Genomic DNA, 19,747 nt, shown 5'->3' with positions numbered 1-19,747 from the left:
ATGCGCGAGGAGGATTGTATTCCCTCCCCAAGACTACGAGTCCCGGCAGCCTCTAGTACAAGCGGGTCACGTGAGTTCGGAACGTTCGATCAGAGTTGTGGCTCTCCTACCCCGAGGCTTTTTAGCCATAGGGAAGTACAGTAGGTGTATGTTGCAACGGCTGACCCCTGCCTAGCGCGCTCCTAATCGCTTTCCTCTGAACGAGAGCCCACTGAGATAACTGGAATTTTCTCCCATAGTCATAGAGGAGCCAGATTTTAGCTAACTGGTGCCCAGTAGAGGAACCAGGTGAAATAATGTCTGCAACCTTGTCTCCTGTACTGTTCACATGTGTTTCCTGGGCATCTATCAGCTTTACTGTGCAGAAATGAATCAAGCGCATTAGGGGGAACATGACTGAGACATACAAAATTATGCAGGGGATGGACAGAGTGGATAGAGAGATGCTCTTTACCCTCTCACACAACACCAGAGCCAGGGGACATCCACTAAAATTGAGTGTTGGGACTTAGGACAGATAGAAGGAAATATTTATTTACTCAGCGTGTAGTTGGTCTGTGGAACTCCTTGCCACAGGATGTGGTGACGGCATCTGGCCTGGATGCCTTTAAAAGGGGATTGGACAGGTTTCTGGAGGAAAACTCCATTATGGGTTACAAGACATGATGTGTATGTGCAACCTCCTGATTTTAGAAATGGGCTATGTCAGATGCAAGGGAGGGCACCAGGATGCAGATCTCTTGGTGTGTTCCCTGGGGCATTTGATGGGCCACTGTGAGATACAGGAAGCTGGACTAGATGGGCCTTTGGCCTGATCCAGCGGGGCTCTTCTTATTCACTCACTTAGGTGAGGCACGCTGGTGGTAGCTCACTGCACAGACACACAGGCTGGGAGGGAGGCAGGGCAGGCTTGAACCCAGTCAAGGGAATTGCCTTATCCAGTGTTGTTACCTTTGCATGACTGGTTGGAAAAAACCCTTTACTTTGGGACAAAAGAACAGAAGGAAGTGGTGCATCTGCTGGAGTTGCCTGGGCTTTTGTTACCCTCTTCTCCTTTGTGCTGGCTGACTTAGAATATGATGGACCAACAGTGTTGCCACAGTCAGCATAGGATTGCTCTGGTAGTAAGGTTTAAAGGTGTACTTTTTCTGTAAGAACTATTTGTGAGATTGAAGACTTTTAAAACAATTGATATGGTATGGTATGTGATTCTTCACAAGAATCAACTCTTCCTCAATCATTCCTCAAACCTGAAGACTAGTTTTCCCAGTGATGATCTTTACATGTATCTTTGCACATTATCCCTTTTTTTTTTTAAACATAGTCACTTCTTGATAGCTTACATTTCTTCATGAATTTGCAAGCTAGTAAATCAAGTATGTCTCAGATGTTGGCACATCATCTAGTATTCAGCCATCTGTTCAGTCCCATACTTGGGATTCTGACTTCCAGGTTCTGCCAACAAGGTTGGTTTCTTTGGATCCTGCTCCAAACACCACCTCTATATTGCAGGTTGGTAGTTTGTAAGCTGTCTATAAGAAAACGTTTATAGAGCAAATGAACACAAGAGTTGCTGTCTAAGCAGCTAAACCCAAGTTATAACCCTCCTAGAAAATCTGGATACTACTAAAGCCTTCCTAGCTCTGTATTACTTACTGGAAAAGATGGACCATGACACCAAATCCAAGAAGCCCTCCTCCAAAGTGCCCTGAAATTTGAATTTGGGGCTTTTAGAACTATTTTTGAGACTGAAACATGCTGTCATAAGAACAGCCCTGCTGGATCAAGAAACAATCTATTCCTCCTGGACCTAGTGAAATTATTAGATTTTCAGGGGTTCCTTAAAAACTCCTCAAGGAAGTGCAAAATATACTTGCAGATTATGGTCTTCAAATGGAATGGGCACATCTTTCCATTATCCCTTTCCCCTCCACCACCATCACAGAAGGAGCATGTCTATAAATAGTTATATAAAAGCTTCAGTAAAGGAAGGCCTGATGCAATGCGACACCTTATGTAGGTCTAGGGTCAGTAGCCCCTGAATTTCAAGCCTACCCAAAAGAGGTCAGCTGCAGATGTGATTTTGCCCAAATTAAAACAATTGTCAAGGAGAAACAGATAGTGACGTTTTCCTTTATCCAACTGTCATCTTTGTCCAGCTGCCACGGTGCAAACAACAGACCAGTTAAGTGTGATGTATCAGCAGCAGCAGGGTCATATGGATGTTTCTGAGGGTCATGGGAAGGCAGTGTTCCTTGCTACCCAATTCCACGGATTGCTAGACTGAGAGAAAAACTGTATTCAGGCTCATAGTAAAAAAAAAAAGTTTGGGAAACACTGCTTGTACACAGTCTAAGAGCCCCTTGCCTTATATGAGCCTGAGGATGTACTATTCCACAGACACGATAACATTTTGTACCCACAGAAAGTGAGGCATTGTTCATTAGGGCTCCTGGCTTCTACAGTCTTGATTGTGTTTAAGACTGGGTGTTGATGCCTTACATACTTGTATGTCCCTGAGAGCAAGGATCCTGAACAAATGATCTAACCACATTTTATTATTCTCTTCCCTTAACTATTATTCTCTGCCCATAACTAGAGTGTCTCATTTCTCCAATTAGCTTGGTACATACATTCCACTTTTCTTGATAGAAACAACACAAAAGAAGCTGTCATTAGGAAGTTGACAGTGCAGGAGGTTGACAGTGGTTGACAAATAGTACTGTGCTATCACCTAGTGTTGAGTGCCTGCTACTACTTGCGGATAAAGTCAACAAGTCTGCACTAAGGGTATGTTAGATGTACAGGTAAACACATGCTATTTAATGCTACTTCCAGCCAGAAACTCTTCCGCCTTAGCAAAAATGGCCTTGGGTGAGTAGGCTGTTGACCCCAGTTGGGACTAGGATGTTCAGGAAGGGGGATGTCCATTGCACAGATTGTGGTACTATATATTTCAGACTTTGACAATTCTGAAAGACCACCAATTCTGGATGGTATTTAAAAAAATACCACCCAGTACATTCCTACAAACAGGAAACTGCTTTTGGGTGTTGCTTTTTTTAAATTTTTGAGCTTTTTATCATTATATACTGCTACAGTGTCTTTCAGTGTCTCTCTTTATAAGATTTCTCAGGGGAGAAAAAACCCTACATATACTGTGTGATCCGTCACAAATCAGTGGGACATGTGTTTCTTACTTAAGGGGAATTAAAATGCATCTCTTTAGATTTATAAATCATCTCATATCAGCAGCTCACTAGTGCAACCATTATTTAGTAATGTAGCTGAGACTAGAAAGGTAAAGGTCCAGAAAACACACACATACACAACTGAGGGGTGAACTTTCTGTTTTTCTTTCAGAACTCCTCATCCTTCAGTGAAAACATTATAAATTTGAGAAAACACTAGGGAAAAATGAAACTTCTGAACTGTTTTCTCTTTTAGGACCACATTAGATGTGTTTGCAGACATGTGTAACACTGCAATCCTATACCTACCTAGTCAGAATAAGGCCCATGGGCCATGGAATTTAACAGGAATACAGTAACTCTTTAGTAAGCGTGTATTGGACTGCAACCTTGGTATGTTTTCAGTGGAAGCTCTTTTGAAAAATGTATTTATAAGATTTGCCAATCAGTAGGGCAATCCCAGGCAAGACTTGACCATGTAGAGAGAGGAAGGTTTACTCTTCCCTGTCCCATTTTAAAGGCAAAAATTGCCAACGTGCAGTGGGGATTTGCTGTGGAGGTGGTGATTTTCTCAAATTGTTGTTTTCAAAGAAAATCATCGCTTGTGGGGGGCAGCAATTTGTCTTTCAAATGGCATAGGGTGGGAGAGTGAACCTCCCCCTCCCTGTGTGACCTGGTTCTACCTAGGGCTGCCCCTCCATTGGTTGATTTTACACTGTATTTTTTAAAAAGAGCTTTTAGAAAGAAGTACAGGTTGAGACCAATTATTCCTGTGGGTTCCTTCCAAGCACTCAAGTGGATGGCAAAAAAAAAACACTATAGCAAATCAATTGAAAAAACAAAGTTTCTTTGATTTAAAAACAGCCTTGCTGACCTTTGTGATGTAAGATAAGAGTCATTAACAAGAATTTAACAAGTCATTAACAAGTCTGGACATCAATCAGTCCTCCTCCAAGAGCTTACAAAGAGCTTACACTCAGACCCTCCCTTTACCAATGCAAAGGGATCACCTTTCTTTCATGTGGTCAGAAGGATTGATGGATTGTCAGCCAGCTGCCTCCCCCTCTCTCTCATTAAAGAGGCTATTGTTAAAGGACTGTTCAGTTTTTTAAACTGATTTTAAAGGGATGCATTTTTCCCCTTCTCCAGGGATCAGCACATTCCTTCTCATTTGCAGGGGCCATTTCTGTTGAGTCAAATCCGTATATAAAAGATCTGTGTATAAATAGGCTGGACCTGTACTCCAGGTCCAGCCTGGAGTACATGAATAAGCATGAATTTGCTTATACCTCTAATGTAGTCCTTAGAGCAGTGTTTCTCAAATTGTGGGTTAGGACCCACTAATTGACCCGTGAGCCAATTTCAGGTGGGTCCCCATTCATTTCAGTATTTTATTTTTAATATTAGACTTGATGCTACTATGGTATATGACTGCATTTGGGGAAATAATACAGACCTGTACTTTTAACAAGATACTCTGTATAATCTTTTAACAATAATAGTAAAAGGGACTTACTCCTGGATAAGTGGTTAGGATTGCAGCCTAGGATTGTTAAAAATTTTCCTGCTTGATGATGTCACTTCCAGTCATGACATCACTTCCAGCGAGTCCTGACAGATTCTAATTCTAAAAAGTGGATCCTGGTGCTAAATGTGTGAGAACCACTGCCTTAGTGTACTGTATGTTAAATGCTTCTTTAGACAAGATTTTAATATGTTGTTTTCGCTGCTATTTGTTCTGTCAAAATGCTTTTCAGTTCCCGTGTACTGAAGGCATGTATAAAGTTCAGATCCTATCATCTCCTTCAGATTTCTCCATTGTTCACAGTCTCTGAAAGAAATTGGTCTGTGTTTGGAAATACTGCACACATGCCAGATCAAGAACAACATGTTAAGTAACAGAAAAACTTGTTTCGGTCTGTAAAAGCCTTCTGTTTGCTGATGTCCGTGGAGATAAAAAATGACATTTAGAATTATCTTTCAAGATATTCTAGAATGATCTTTCAAGAACTGATTCTAATTAGAGAAATAAACTTGAAATGATCATGTGTTTAATTTATTCATATTTACTATGTATCTAGGTTGTATCTTAAGTCTACAGCTCAATCCAGAGCAACTTCCCCTGCATCAATATATTGGCACCAGCGCAGCTTGAGCAGCATCCTATGTGGGAAGTTTGCATGCTGGTGGGCTTCTCAAGATAAGGGGGCATTTGTCCCCTTACTATAGGGTAAGCCCCAGCAGACACAAGAGCAACTCAGACCTGCACTTGCTAAATCGCTAGCACTAGTCCATGTTGCCCCCATGTTGGTGAATTAGGCCCAGGAAGGGGGGTAAAATTCGGCATGCACCAGTACGGCCAATCCTGCCCCCACCAGGCCCAATCCACCCATCCCCATCACTGCTCTCCTTCTGCCCTGTTACACCCCGTTGCAGCCCTCCCCGTCCCATTATGCCCTCACCTATCCCACCCCACTTCCCATGCTGGCTTTACATGCTCAGGTCCAGACCATTCCTTGGTCTGGTGCTGGCAGGATGGCTCAGGAGGGTAAAAGTTTTTTTTCCTTCTGTGAGACTGTCTAGCCCAGGGGTGCTCAATAGGTGGATCACGATCTACCGGTAGATCGCGAGGCAAAATGAGTAGATCGCGGAGTGCCGACCCCCCCCTTCAGGTGCCTCTGGGAGGAAACGCCGGGAGTAAGGCCCATTGTACTCAATGGGGCTTACTCCCAGGTAAGTGTGGCTAGGATTGCAGCCTCACAGCCTAATCCTAGGCATGTCTACTCAGGAGTAAGTCCTGTTATACTCAGTGGGGCTCAAGGTACACCAACATACATTGTACACATAAATGTTATATGTTATGATGGCGTGAACATTGTAAAAAAAACTCTGGTAGATCTCCGGGCCTTGCTGGGTTTCAAAGTAGCTCTCGAGCCAAAAAAGTGTGAGCACCCCTGGTCTAGCCAGCCCTCTCCCACCATTGCATGCAGCATGTGCTCCATCAGCATGGCTGCAAGGCTAGAAGATGGTGTGGAATAGGATTGGGATCACAAAAACAGACAAATTATATTCTACTTGGTTTAAGTTTATTGAATTTGTGAACACTGTAGAATGTGTATATCTTCCTGCAAGTAATCACCTGTGTTATGGAAGGATCTTCTGGGTTGACGAACTCTTGAAAGAGAAGCAAACATTTTACAGGATATTTGGAATACATATTAAGTATAATTTGTAAAATAGAAATGTTTGAAAATAGAAAATAGAAATGTAAAATAGAAATGTTATGTTTCTAGACCACACCTCCAAATCCAGTTTATTGTATTAGGTTGTATTCTGGTTTTATGTATTTAAAGGTTTAATAATATAAAACTCAAATAAGATTTTTGAAAAAGAATATTAATTTTGTGCAATTTGTGTGTATTTCATTTTTTTCCCCAAATTTTCCGTTTTTGTAAAAATACAGGTGGAGCCTATTTATCTGTATTAGTTCCGTTCCGTGACTCGGCACAATTAGCAAAAAAACACGTTGTGCTAAATTCCATAGAGTTACGCAAATACACTGCAGCCTGACACTTCCGGATGGAAAACTAAGGCAACTGTTATCAATCCCCTCCCCTCCGTACTCAGCCCTCCCCCCCTTGCCAGCTGCCCGACTTCTTTCACAGTTGGGATGCTGATCTTTTAAGAGTCCAGCCCTATGCATTTCTACTTAGAAGTAAGCCCCATTCCAGTCAATGGGGCTTACACCCAGGAAAGTGTGGAGAGGATTGTAGGCTATATCTCATGCTTTGCTTGGCAGGAAGGCTTGCTTGTGTGTGATTGTCTGCACCATGGGGGGTTGCTTGTGTCGGTGATTGCCTGCACCATCTCAATGGGGGGGGGGATTTGGCAAACGCTCCCTGAGTTTTTTAAAGCAATCCCCTCTGTTGCTGTCACACCTGCCGCTGTGTGACTGAGTGAGTGAGAGAGAGAGAGAGAGAAAGAGAGAGTTCCACCTTGCTGCACGTGTTCTGGCTACAGAGATTTTCAGGGCCCCCTCCCCTCTTCACCCTCTTTGCTGGCTCAGGAGTTCCAGGAGTGTTACTGTTCCTTTGCAAGGGGAACCTCTTTCAGGGCCCCAGGGGTATTTCCCTGCCTGGGCGAAGCGGAGCCTTTTTGCAGTGTTTTGGGCTGCCTGGAAATGGAGCAAGAAGACAGTGCAGGGCAAAGGAGGGAAAGGTGTGTGTGACTTTTGGTTCCCCCAACCCATTCTCGTTGAGACAAATCCACAGATAAAAAATCCGTGGTTAAATAGGCTGCACCTGTAATGATTTTTTCCCGCGGCTTCAAAATATTTGGAAATTTCATATCTAAATCTTCACAATTTTGGCCTCTATGATACAAAGCTCCCTGCAACCACGATTTGCTCATTGGGAATCTCAAGGACATAGTTTTCTTCTTGCTTTCTCTTCCTCTTTCCGTATCTATTTTTCTCTTTCTCACTTCATAATTTCATGTTATGTGTGCACCAACACAAAACATGGTTAGTACAGTGTATCGTGTTCCTGTGGCTTACAAGCCCATTTAAATTTGTTGTTTCAAACTCTAGTTTACAAGAGATCTTTGTTATTGTTAACTGTGGTTTGACTCAGAGCACTTATAAAATGAAATTATATTGAGATATTGGAAAGTGAAGGGATGGGAAAAATTGTTTTGGAGAACTGCACAATCCCAAGGCAGCTCACTATTTGGACAGGATGGTTTCAGAGCTAGTGTTATGCCTGCACCAGCTGTGTGAACTTAAATAGATGTCTTTTAAAATATGACACTTGGGAAGAGACATGAGTGTTGCTAATGATGGCTGATATAACAGAAAGTGTTCCTAACTACATTTATGAGGGAAGAAAGTGCATTGATTCCAACTGTTATTTGGGGTTTCCAAGTATTGTGACTAATCCAGCAAATGAAGCATGTGTGTAAGTCCCATTGATTGTCCAATAGTTAGGGGATTCTCTTTACAGCATATGTCCATCATTCACTGAATTGTAAACCCTGCGCAGATGTTATCTGTGCGAATACCATCCATGCAACTGCGGGAGGGAGAGTGCACCAGTACATCCCATTCTTGCACCAGCACACTCCCAAAGCCCTGCTCCCACCTCCATATATTCAGCATTTGTCTGCAGTATCGAATGCTAAACAGAGAGAGAGCTTCCCTTCCTGGAACTTTATAGAGGTTTGCTGCAAACAAATACTCAATGCAGCAGGAGATGCTTCAAGAATGTGTTGATACAGGGGAGGGATCTACTAGCAAGCTTTCACTCCCCTTTCCCCTTTCACTCCAAAGCTTTCACTTTGGGTAGTGTTATGCAGATTGCATCTGCACAGGGCTAGAGGAGCTGGTAGCTTCTTTTGGATCAATTTTTCATAATGAGAGCTGGTAATTAATGGTTCGCAGGGCCTGGCATAATTTCTCCAACAGAATATAGTCCAGATAACAGAATTGCTACACAAAACTATCTGTTTAAACAGTGGCTGTTATATCTGAGTTAACTGCGGCATTATTAACTATGATCTGTGTCATAGGATACGTACAGACACTGCATCTCACTAGCATAACTGTGCTTTGATTTCTAGACTGCGGAACAAGGCCTATTGTAGAAGAGATCACATCAGGGAATCGGATTGTCGGTGGACATGATGCTCAGCTTGGGGCATGGCCATGGCAAGTTAGTCTTCAAGTTTACCGGCGTGGTCATGATTTTGCCCATATATGTGGTGGATCTTTAATTAATCACAACTCAGTTCTAACAGCAGCACACTGCGTTAAGAAATGGACGTATGTATTCTTAAGTTTTATGCTCTTAAGTATCATGTTCTGTTAATTTTAGGTGTGAGAAAAGAATATTTATCAACACCCCATTGGCTGAATTTGCACAAATGGAAAGTACAGCAAATGCTGCTTCTCCCCAACCTTCTTGGCTCCTGCAGTTCAAGTTCATGTTCTGCTGTTGTTGTTTTTCTAGTAGACTTCTCATAAGCACAGCCCCACTGGATCAGACCATAGGCCCATTAGTCCAGCTTCCTGTATCTCACAGTGGCCCACCAAATGCCCCAGGGAGCACACCAGATAACAAGAGACCTCATCCTGGTGCCCTCCCTTGCATCTGGCATTCTGACATAGTCCATTTCTAAAATCAGGAGGTTGCACATACGCATCATGGGTTGCAACCCATAATGGATTTTTCCTCCAGAAACTTTTCCAATCCCCTTTCAAAGGCGTTCAGGCCAGATGCCGTCACCACATCCTGTGGCAAGGAGTTCCACAGGCCAACCACACGCTGAGTAAAGAAATGTTTTCTTTTGTCTGTTCGAACTCTCCCAACACTCAATTTTAGCAGATGTCCCCTGGTTCTGGTGTTATGTGAGAGTGTAAAGAGCATCTCTCTATCCTTCCCATGCATAATTTTGTATGTCTCAATCATGTCCCCCCCTGAGGTGCCTCTTTTCTAGGCTGAAGAGGCCCAAACGCCGTAGCCTTTCCTCATAAGGAAGGTGCCCCAGCCTGTAATCATCTTAGTCGCTCTCTTTTGCACCTTTTCCATTTCCACTATTTCCTTTTTGAGATGTGGCGACCAGAACTGGACTCCAGGTGTGGCCTTACCATTGATTTGTACAACTGCATTATAATATTAGCTGTTTCCATGGATCTGGGAGCTACTGAGCATGCTCCATTAGGGCCAGCTAAGCCATGAGGCAAGTGAGGACTGACTCAGGTTGCAAATGGTTGTGGGCATTACCCTTTGCCCATTAACCACCTCCACAATTGCCTCACTTAGCCCCCATTTACCCCCTACGTCTTCTCCCATTTTGCCACTCTATGGTTTGAAGTAGCACAGCCCCACCTTACTTCTCCTGCCCTGCTGTGCCTCACAATTTCCAAATGGAGCAGTAGAGCAAGAAAGAGGAAGCAGGTAAGATGGGGAAAAGGGCAGTAGTTAGGTAGATGGCAGTGATGGCGACAGTCATAAGAAACAAAGCCACTGTTGTCATCTTCATCATTTTCTCCTCCCCTCCTACAGAAGCCATTCTGGTTGTCCTTAAGTTACATTATTTTATATGTATTATAATTAAACTGCAGTCCTATATATGTGAATAAGTTCCATTGAGATCAGTGGGATTTACTTCTGAGTAGACATGTATAGGCTTGCGCTGTTACAGCCCAATTGTACCTAACTGCCCCCCACTGATGCAGGTATGCAGATAGCACTTGTGCTGCATCCTAGAGTGGGGGGCAGTTGCAGGCGTCTCCTTGGTACTTTTGGGAACTTTTGCTCCCTTGCCCTGGGGAAAGTCTCCACTTTCCCTGTGAATCTTCTTGATCCTATGCTACCTATTTTGCTTGTGCAAAACCAAGGACTGTAACAATGGCAGAAGGGGAGAGGGACAGGATCCGACAGCACATTAGTGCTACCCATCACATCCTCCCTCTCCTGTTCCACCTCCCTCCCCACACTCCACCCAGAAACAACCCCACTCCTTCCCTAGCCCTATTCCTCCCTCCCACCCTCACCATTCACCCTGTGGTGGGAAATGGAGTGTTCTTCACCAATCAGTACAGCTGGCTACTAGCAATTGTACCGGCAGCCATGCTGCATTTGCTGGTGGAAGTGATGTTCTGCCAGCATCCTCCTACTTCCACTGGCAGAAAATGCATTCCCCCAGTTTTTTTTAAATAAATGTATATGTGGCCTGTAATTTAAAAAATGCATCTTGTCTGCTAAGTCTTTGGCACAGTCCTTCACAGCACAATCCTATGCATGTCTACTCAGAAGCCCCAATTTGTTCTGTGGGGCTTATGGCCCAATCCTATTCAGATCAACTCCTGCGGATGACACTGGCAGCCAGCTTTTAGAGGTAATTGCCTTATGGCAATCATAACACACACAGCCTTCAGAGACTGCAGAAGCCCCACTGGAAAGGCCAGAGCTGTCATTTCTGCCAGTGGATCACCCTGGACCCACCGAGGCAGGTAGGGTGGCAGAGGAGGGCAGAAGCGATATGGGGACAGCAGACAGGGTGGCGATGGGTGCTGGGTAAGGGCAGATCGGGTCCAGCAGTAGCAGCACTGAATCCTAGCCCCTTTACCAGACCTGATCCTGCTGTGTGTGTCTTGGTAGCCCTGTGCCAGTGAATTCATTAGCGCAAGTCTGAGTAGACCCCTCTGCACTGCGGAGACCTACCCCTGGGTAAGGGAACATCTGTTCGTTTACTAAGAAGAGACCTCTGCAACTACCCTCTCCACCCAGGATGCAGTGGTAGCCATTTTGATGTCATTGCATCAACAGGAGGAAGAATAGGATTGGGCTGGTACTCTCAGGAAAGTGTTTATAGGATTACAGCTTCAGTTCTTAACCCTGCTATCACTCAGCTTATATATAGGCATCTCCCACGGGGGGGATGCTTTTCTGCCCCTGCAGTAACCACAAACTGCAGATAAGGGGGGGCCTATGTCCATGCTCCTGTGACCCATAACCTTTCTTGTTCTTGCTTACACTGATTTGAAACTGGTATCTTGCTTGTACAGGATGCTATATGAGAATGTTTATGGACAGACAATCAGACAGGAAGTCTGCATGCTAAAAAGATGACTCGAAGAAGCTTCCTGCTTCCTGCTAACGTTCTCTGAGTCGTTCTTTTAGTGTTCAGACTTCCTGTCTGCCTGTGAAGCAAAGTTTTCACAGCTGTGACTGGCTCTGCAGGAGAGGCAGAAGGGCCACTTTACACTGGAGTTTGTGCACTAGCAAAACCTAGTGTTTTGCTCCCCCCCCATCCAAGAATGCCAATGCGCATGTTTAGCTTATGGTCTTTGCACAGGATGTGAAGCAAGAGACAAATTGCAAGTTTCACACACTCTGAAGTATCACCTCTGTAGTCATAATTGATTCTAAGAAGAATTTAATTCTGTTCTAGGGCCCCAGAATATTGGAGAGCTGTGATTGGATTGCATCACATTCGTAGACTGCAGTCTTATACTGTAAAGAGCCGGATCAGGGCCATTATTGTCCATGTTGCTTTCAATAAGGACACCTTTGAAAATGATCTTGCCTTGTTTAAACTAATGGATTCTATCAAATTCAATGATTATATTCAGCCCATCTGCCTACCTGATGATCCTCCTGTCATATCTGATGACACCCCATGTTACATAAGTGGATGGGGTTATACACAGGAAAAAGGTATGTCTTTCCATATATTATCTCTTGAATTCTTTATTAAAAAGTGGAAAAAGAAGTGCCGTATTTACTTTGAATGATCTGTTGAATGGATAGACGTTATCTCGCTTGTTTTGGAGGGAAGGCTGTGCAAAAGTTTGGTCCCCTGTATTGGAAGGGGTAAGGTCAGGTATCAGATGCTCTGGGACCACACCTGCTTGTTGAAAGAAAATTATCTCCTTTTTCACGCATATTATGAAAGTAAAGAATTAAATATGATGAAAACCAAGATTACATATTCTGCTTCCCTTGTTTAAAAAAGTGGTAAATTGCAGTGAAAGCAGCTGAGTTCAGGGGCATGCTGAGGGGAAATATTCATTCCCCACCCCTTTCTTTAACAAAATGAATTATGGAGGTAGATAAAATTGGATGAAAACCACGGTAAAATATTTTTTGAAACGTCAAATGAGAAGTATCTTTATAAAGTTTTGCAAGACAACAGCCAAAAGGAACAGGGGTGTACTCCCCATCCTTGAGGCTTACATAATACTCGTACTCGTGGGTTTTTTTGCTTAAAACAAAAATGGAAGGCTATGGAAGTTTCCTAATGTTGCTCTGCACAAGTGCAGATCTCCCATGCATGACTGCATGGATTTTATGAAGAATGTGTTTTCAGAGAGCAGCGTAAAGGGGGAGTCAGTTCAGATTTCATATTACCATCCACCAAGAACAGCTACCAAAACATCAGTCTCCACTAAATTCTGAATATTTGCATCCATCTTTTATCTAGACTAGAAGTATTTTCCTAGATTCTGCCTTTATCATGAGAAATGGAATTTGATCAGTATAAAAGCTTTCCTTATAATCACACTTGGAAATCTAGCACAAGCATCCCAACTGGAAGCTTAACTGTACTACTGGTACTAAGCTTGGCCATGATAATGCCTGAACTCACTGCTCCTTCTTTACATAAAGCCATGCTGGCTTTTTATGTAAAGTTTCAATCCTCGGAAAGCTGAAAGAGAAATAGTGCACACTCTAGGACAAATGGAATGGTATTTAATTCAAAGCTCCATTTGCACCTGGGGCCGTATTAGCACAAATAGAATCTGATATGGCTCAAAAATATTGGCATGACACTTGGACCTTATTTTGCCAATGAATGTAGATTCTCTACCATGCATGAGATGCAGACCTGGTGGCTTTAGGCTTAGGAGTTGTACTGGTCCAGGAGTTATGAGTACGCAACACTTTTACATATTGACCTCTACATTAGATAATATTCCAACACCAGCATACTTTAAACATTGGCTTTTGTTTTCATTACAGGTAGAGGCAGAGAGGTTTTACAAGAAGCTCAAATAAATATTATTCCACTCCAGATCTGTAATAGATATGACTGGTATGGAGGGCTGATAAATAAGAATATGCTTTGTGCTGGATATGAAAGTGGAGGTGTTGATAGCTGCCAGGTAAAATGGAGATAATTCCATATTAAAAACATATTGATAAAATCTGTCCTGTCATGTAACTGCTGTTATGGGATGATGTTATGCAATAACAAGATATATTTACATAAAAGCAATTAGGAGATCTAGAACACTGGCTGCTTCCTTTGTCAGAACTAAACATGTGTAGTATGAAGTTTCAAAAATCAGTATGCATAACATAGAAATCAGTTTCTCACTACATATAATGTTAGTAGATATTTCACAATAAGTGTCAAGTACTACCACAATTTCCTAATAAAAAGATGAAGGAATATGCAAAGAAAGATTCACTAATTCCTGTTAAGGTTGAAAAAACAGGAGTTTGCCTTACCTGGGTAAGTCTTGTTCCTGGTGGAGGCAGGGGCCATTCCTTGCCAATGGGATTGTCCCTCGCTGCTGCTGGAGGCAGGGCCAACGAAAAGGCGGGCGGAGCTCCACAAGCACAGGGATCCAGTCCCCAGACACTACTTGCCGAGCTGTGACATGATCCTCATACACACTACTGTGACTGGTTATAAACATGCATCACAATTGTACTTTCTTTGGAAAACTGCTTTGCACATAAATAGGTTTATACCCCAGAAATAGAAGGGTTTGAACAAGGGAAATAGGTCATAGGAAACCCTAAATACCACCTTGCATCTATGTTTATGCAGTAGAGGGAGTGATCCCATGAAGAGTGGTGGGCAGAATGCCCCCTGCCTCCACAAGGAACAAGACTTAGCCAGGTAAGGCAAACTCCTGTTTTCCCTGGTGGAGGCGGGGGCATTCCTCACCAATGAGATCTACCAGAGCAGTATCCCTTGGGGGGGCAGTTAGATCACTCACTCTCACACCTTCAGTACCCTCTGGAGAACTTTCTTCCTGAGGCCAAGGGCTTCGATAGTGCATCCACCACTTCCACTCCCTTGTCTCTTACCCTGGAGTAGATTTTGTTAAGTTGTGAGTTTTCCACAGTAGCAAACTATTACAAGTAGCAAACTACCTACTATGGGTGCCCGAATCTGATCCTCAGTTTCTGGATGCAACCTGCACTGTTTCCGAGAGGCTCCATCTGCGTAGGCAGTCTGCCTCTGTGTTCTTCTCTCCTGCTAAGTGTTTAGTTGTGAGAGATAACTGTGGTTTTGTGTGTGTGTGTACGCTGTCTGTTCTTACTAAAACATGACAATGGCAGAAATGAGGTTTGAGATGAAAACAGCAAGACAGATAGATCTCAGCTCCAGGAGACTGATGCTTTGAGACATCTCCTGAGAGGAATAATGACCCTGAATCATTCTGCCATTTAGTTGGGCCCTCCAACCAAATATGCTGGCATCTGTGGTCAGGATTACTTGTTGCCAGTTCTGAAGACTCACCCCTTGGACAGCTGTCCATTGTACACCCACCACTGCAACTCCCTCTTCAGGGGTGGTGGAAATCAGAGTGTGGAAGTGGCATCTCCTCTCTATCTTCTTGAGTGGGACCAGAGACACCCCTAAAGAGTTCTGGTGTGGAATTGGGTCTAGTTGACCAGCTGGTGACAGAACCAACATTCATAGCAGGTGGACCAGCGTCATGATATCTGCCTACTTAAATATCTGACTACTTGACTGAGAATTATCACAAATTATAAACTGCTTGACTGGATTATCACAAAACCATGAGTTTGCAGGCAGAGCACCCGCTGGTGCATGTTGAGCTCTGCTTGTTCCCTGGACGACACCTTCATTTAAAAGTCATCCAGGTGAGAGAAAAGAAACAGTCCCCTCTGCCTGAGATGCGCCAATAGTACCACTAACACTTTTGTGAACCCCCTTGGGGAGGTCATTAACCAAAAGGGAAGGGCATGGTACTGAAAGTGCGAGGACTTGTAGGAGACCTCAGATACCTTCTGTGATTTTACAAAAACAGTTCAACCACCTTAGATCTAGGATTCCATGCCTCTCTCCATTCCGCTTCAGTACTGGAAAGAGCACCAAGTAAACCCTGGTACCTCTCTCAGCAGAGGGAACTGCCTCTATTGCCCCAATATGAGGTAGATGGTATATGGCTGCTAGGATAGCTGCATGTTTATTTGCATCCCTTGATTTTGAGATCTACCAGAATCTGTCCCTTGGTTTCCTTACAAATTCCAAGGAATAGTCTTTGGAGACATGTCTCCAAGAACCATGCATCCAATATTGTGTTGTGCCAGGTTTGCACATAATCCTGAAACCTAGCCTGCACCTTGCGTGAGAAACCCCTGTGTGTGACATCATGCCAACCTCTCTCTAGCTTCATTCACTGCCTTGGAAGAATGGGAATGCTGGAACTTTCTGTGGAAGTTCCCAGATTTGTGCCACTTGGGGTTGAATTTGGATGGCTCTCTGTTCCTTCTTTCAAGATGAAAGGGGCGAAAGCTCTGGTTGGCTTTTGTCTTCCCTGTCTTAGAAGCTGTGGGAAGTGCTCTGTTTTTGTCCTTGTTTCAATGAGAACAAGGTCTAATGCTTGCCAAATAATTTAGATTTGGAGAACAGAGTCCCCAGTAATCTACTTTGAGATTGCACAGCCACAAATTTCTTATGGCCACCACACTGGAGGTGGTAGCTCTAGAACAAATAGTCAGCTGAGAAAGCAGCTGGCAAGGATACGTTTTCCAAAGTGCCTTGATTGGTTTGGATAAGGTGTTGTTCCTGCTCCCAGAAATTGGTGACTCTGGAGAAAAACAAATTGGTGCTGAGGTTCTGAGAGCAAATGAAATAATCTAGAAAGCTCTCTTCAGCTACGCCTCAATGCATTTGTTGCATGGGACACAAGGGCCAGGTTGCCCATCTGAAGGGATCACGGCCTGAGAAGACAGTGCTGCAACAGGTGCATCCATTCACTGATGGTACCTTGAGTTTATCTAAGATTCCCTTAGGAAGAGAATAAAACTTACTCATGCATTTGGTGTCTCACTAGCCGTGCAGTGAGGAGGACCACTCCATTTCCATCATTTTAGGATGGGTTCTGGAAAAAGGCATCTCTGCTGGCCTCAGTGGACCCTGAGGAAAGACTTTCTGGAGAAATAAGTTAAGAGTTGCAGCACTGGCTCTCATTCTGAGGCTTTAAGGCTCAATGGTTTAATAACGTTATCAAATATCCTGGAAAAAAACTCCATCTGGAAAGAGGTTTTTTCCATTGATGTGAGCTTCTGCACTCTCTTTTTTGGTCCTTCACTAAGGAATGGCCAACTCTGAATCTGAGGAGTCAGATTGGCCTGAACATTGTGAGGGAGAGCTGGAAGGGACAGGGTTCCTCAACACCTGAGGCTGCTTTCCCTTTTCCAACCTTGGTCTTTCAGTTGTTTAGGGAGAGTAAGCAGACCCTGCGAGGCTAGCTTGTTATCAGTCAAGCCCTTGAGCCACAGCACCCAGGACAGGAGGAATAGGGGTTACAGCAGTACCACCTCTAGGCTATATATATAAATATATATTACCACACTGAACAGCTGAAGAATAACCACCTGGCTTTTCACTGGACCGTTTATGAGGGGAAAACAGAGGCTGGGCAAAAAGAGTGGGAAAACAAACCCCTTACTGGGTTACTCACTGCATGTGAGGAAAATGTTGCCTGCTGAGATACAAAATGGCACCCGCTGAGGTAAAAGACAGAGCCAGTGCTTGTGAGCATTGGGCAGGCTCTGAGCACGCTGATGGAGAGTCCTGCCTGACTGCCCCTGACACTGCAATAGTGCCTTGATTGACAGGCGTGCCTCTGTTCCTCAAACCTGCCGCCACCTCAGAGAGGCACAGACCAGGCACTGTCAGCCCAAACAGCTGAGATACAAAATGGCACCTGCTGAGGTAAAAAAAACAGAGCCGATGTTTGTGAGCATTGGGCAGGCTCTGGGCACACAGATGGAGAGTCCTGCCTGACTGCCCCTGACAATGCAATAGTGCCTGGTCTCCCTCTGTTCCTCAAACCTGCTGCCACCTCAGAGAGGTGCAGACCAGGCACTGAGCCCAAACAGCCAAGGTAAAAAACAGAGCCGATGTTTGTGAGGATTGGGCAGGCTCTGGGCACGCTGATGGAGAGTCCTGCCGGATTGCCCCTAACACTGCAATAGTGGCTTGATGGAGGGGGTCTGCCTCTGTTGCTCAACCTGCCACCACCTTAGAGAGGTGCAGACCAGGCACTGTCAGCTCCAACTGCTGAGGTAAAAAATGGCTCCCACTGAAGTAATAGCAGACCTGCTGCTTGGGCAGGCTCTGGGTGCTCACGGAGAGTCCTGCCTGATAGCCCCCGAACACTGCATTAGCGCCAGGTCGATCCAGGGGTCTGCCGCCGACCCCCAAACCTGCCGCCACCTCAGAGAGGCGCAGACCAGGCACTGCCAGCCCAAGCAGCCATTTCCCTCACAGCGGGAGAAATGGTGAAAAAAAGCAGCAATTAATGTTTCTGCAGTGATGAGAGCCGGGCCTCAGCCGCATCTGTCGGGCAAAAACGCTCCTTTCTCTCCGGAACTCAACGGATCCGACTTCACTGAGGAGGGGAGTTGAGACAGGCTGAAGAGAACCATTTTCCCTTCGCTTTGAAGTCGCTGTGGAGGAGCTCCAAAGGAGATGACTGAACGCCAGCGAGGCAGGGATGGTCTGGGGACTGGATCCCTGTGCTTGTGGAGCTCCGCCCACCTTTTCGTTGGCCCTGCCTCTTGCAGCAGCGAGGGACAATCCCATTGGTGAGGAATGCCCCTGCCTCCACCAGGGAACCTATTAACACTATTTTTAACATCCATTTTTTACCTCAATGAGGATTTTAGCATTATCTAATGAGCGGGTGATAACTGAAGGAAACAGATGAAATAGTCAAGTTATTTTATGTATATGTAATGTAATCTGTATGATAGCTAACACTGGATGGAACTTTTTACTCATGGGTTTGCAGGTGGAGTTTCATGGTAAGCTATTGAGCCAGTAGCTGCAATTCCCAGAATAGGCATATTCAGTTTGTAACTGACTGACTTGGAAGTAGTTCAGGTCAAACAATGCAAGGTTACCAATTCATACTTTCAAGGTTCATACATATTTCCTAGCCTTCAGCATTTATTTATTTATTTATAATTTATAAGTTGCAAATGTGAGCAGCTGGTTCACATTTTTTCTGCATCTTCAAACTTCTAAATACTATATGAAACAAATTGCCTGTTTTTCATATTCCAGGGAGACAGCGGTGGACCTCTGATGTGCTATTTCTCAGATGCTAGCAAGTATTATCTGGTAGGAATCACCAGCTTTGGCAGTGGCTGTGGCAGACCAAAATTTCCAGGAATCTATACAAATGCAGCTAATTACAGAAGCTGGATAAAAACACAAGTTATTCAATTTGACAAAACTGCTCCTGTGAGCAATCCACATGCTCTGATCTTCTTCACTGCAGGATGGGTAACCTTTTGTCTTGTTCTGTGAAGATGCAGGGTTCACTCTCTTTCCCTTATACAAAAATGATCTTCAATTGCTTTTTAAGCTTATTGTTTGCTGTTGCAAACAAGTTGGTGTAGCAAATTTCTTTAAACAACCTATATTCACTGTAATTTTTTATTTATACTCCCTAATAGATGCAAAAACACATTTGTAATTTAAAAATGTAAAGCCAAAAGTTACACATGCATGCTAAATGGGCTGTAAGTGACCTCATGCCAATAATACTCTTCAAAGGGGGCTAAGCTTAGACCAACAGCCCAATCCTAATGTTGCCAGGTCCTCTGCACCAGTTCCTGCATGTTGCAAATGTGCCTTAAGGCAGATTTGTGCTGACTCAAGAGCTGGCTGTGCTGCCCTGCCCGTGCCAAATCCAGTCCCTGCACTGGCTGGAGCAGGTAAGATGTGCCAGGCAGTGCAGAGGGTGGGAGAGGGCGTTCTGCCCAGGTGCTGTG

The 19,747-nt window shown here is 44.1% G+C and overlaps 1 protein-coding gene across 1 annotated transcript; it reads left to right on the top strand.

Moving 5' to 3' along the window:
• On the top strand, positions 1–19,280 carry LOC136638814 (transmembrane protease serine 12-like). Its single transcript, XM_066612842.1, has 5 exons — positions 1–70; positions 8,808–9,009; positions 12,144–12,409; positions 13,715–13,857; positions 19,035–19,280. Exons 1-5 carry the CDS (start codon positions 1–3, stop codon positions 19,278–19,280), a joined length of 927 nt encoding a protein of 308 aa, XP_066468939.1.
• The last annotated feature ends 467 nt before the right edge of the window (positions 19,281–19,747 follow it).

This window comes from Tiliqua scincoides, chromosome 2, assembly GCF_035046505.1.
Source record: "Tiliqua scincoides isolate rTilSci1 chromosome 2, rTilSci1.hap2, whole genome shotgun sequence".
In the NCBI taxonomy this organism is placed as follows: domain Eukaryota; kingdom Metazoa; phylum Chordata; class Lepidosauria; order Squamata; family Scincidae; genus Tiliqua; species Tiliqua scincoides.
Note: the sequence above shows the minus strand (reverse complement) of the source record. Positions and strands in the feature narration are given on the sequence as shown.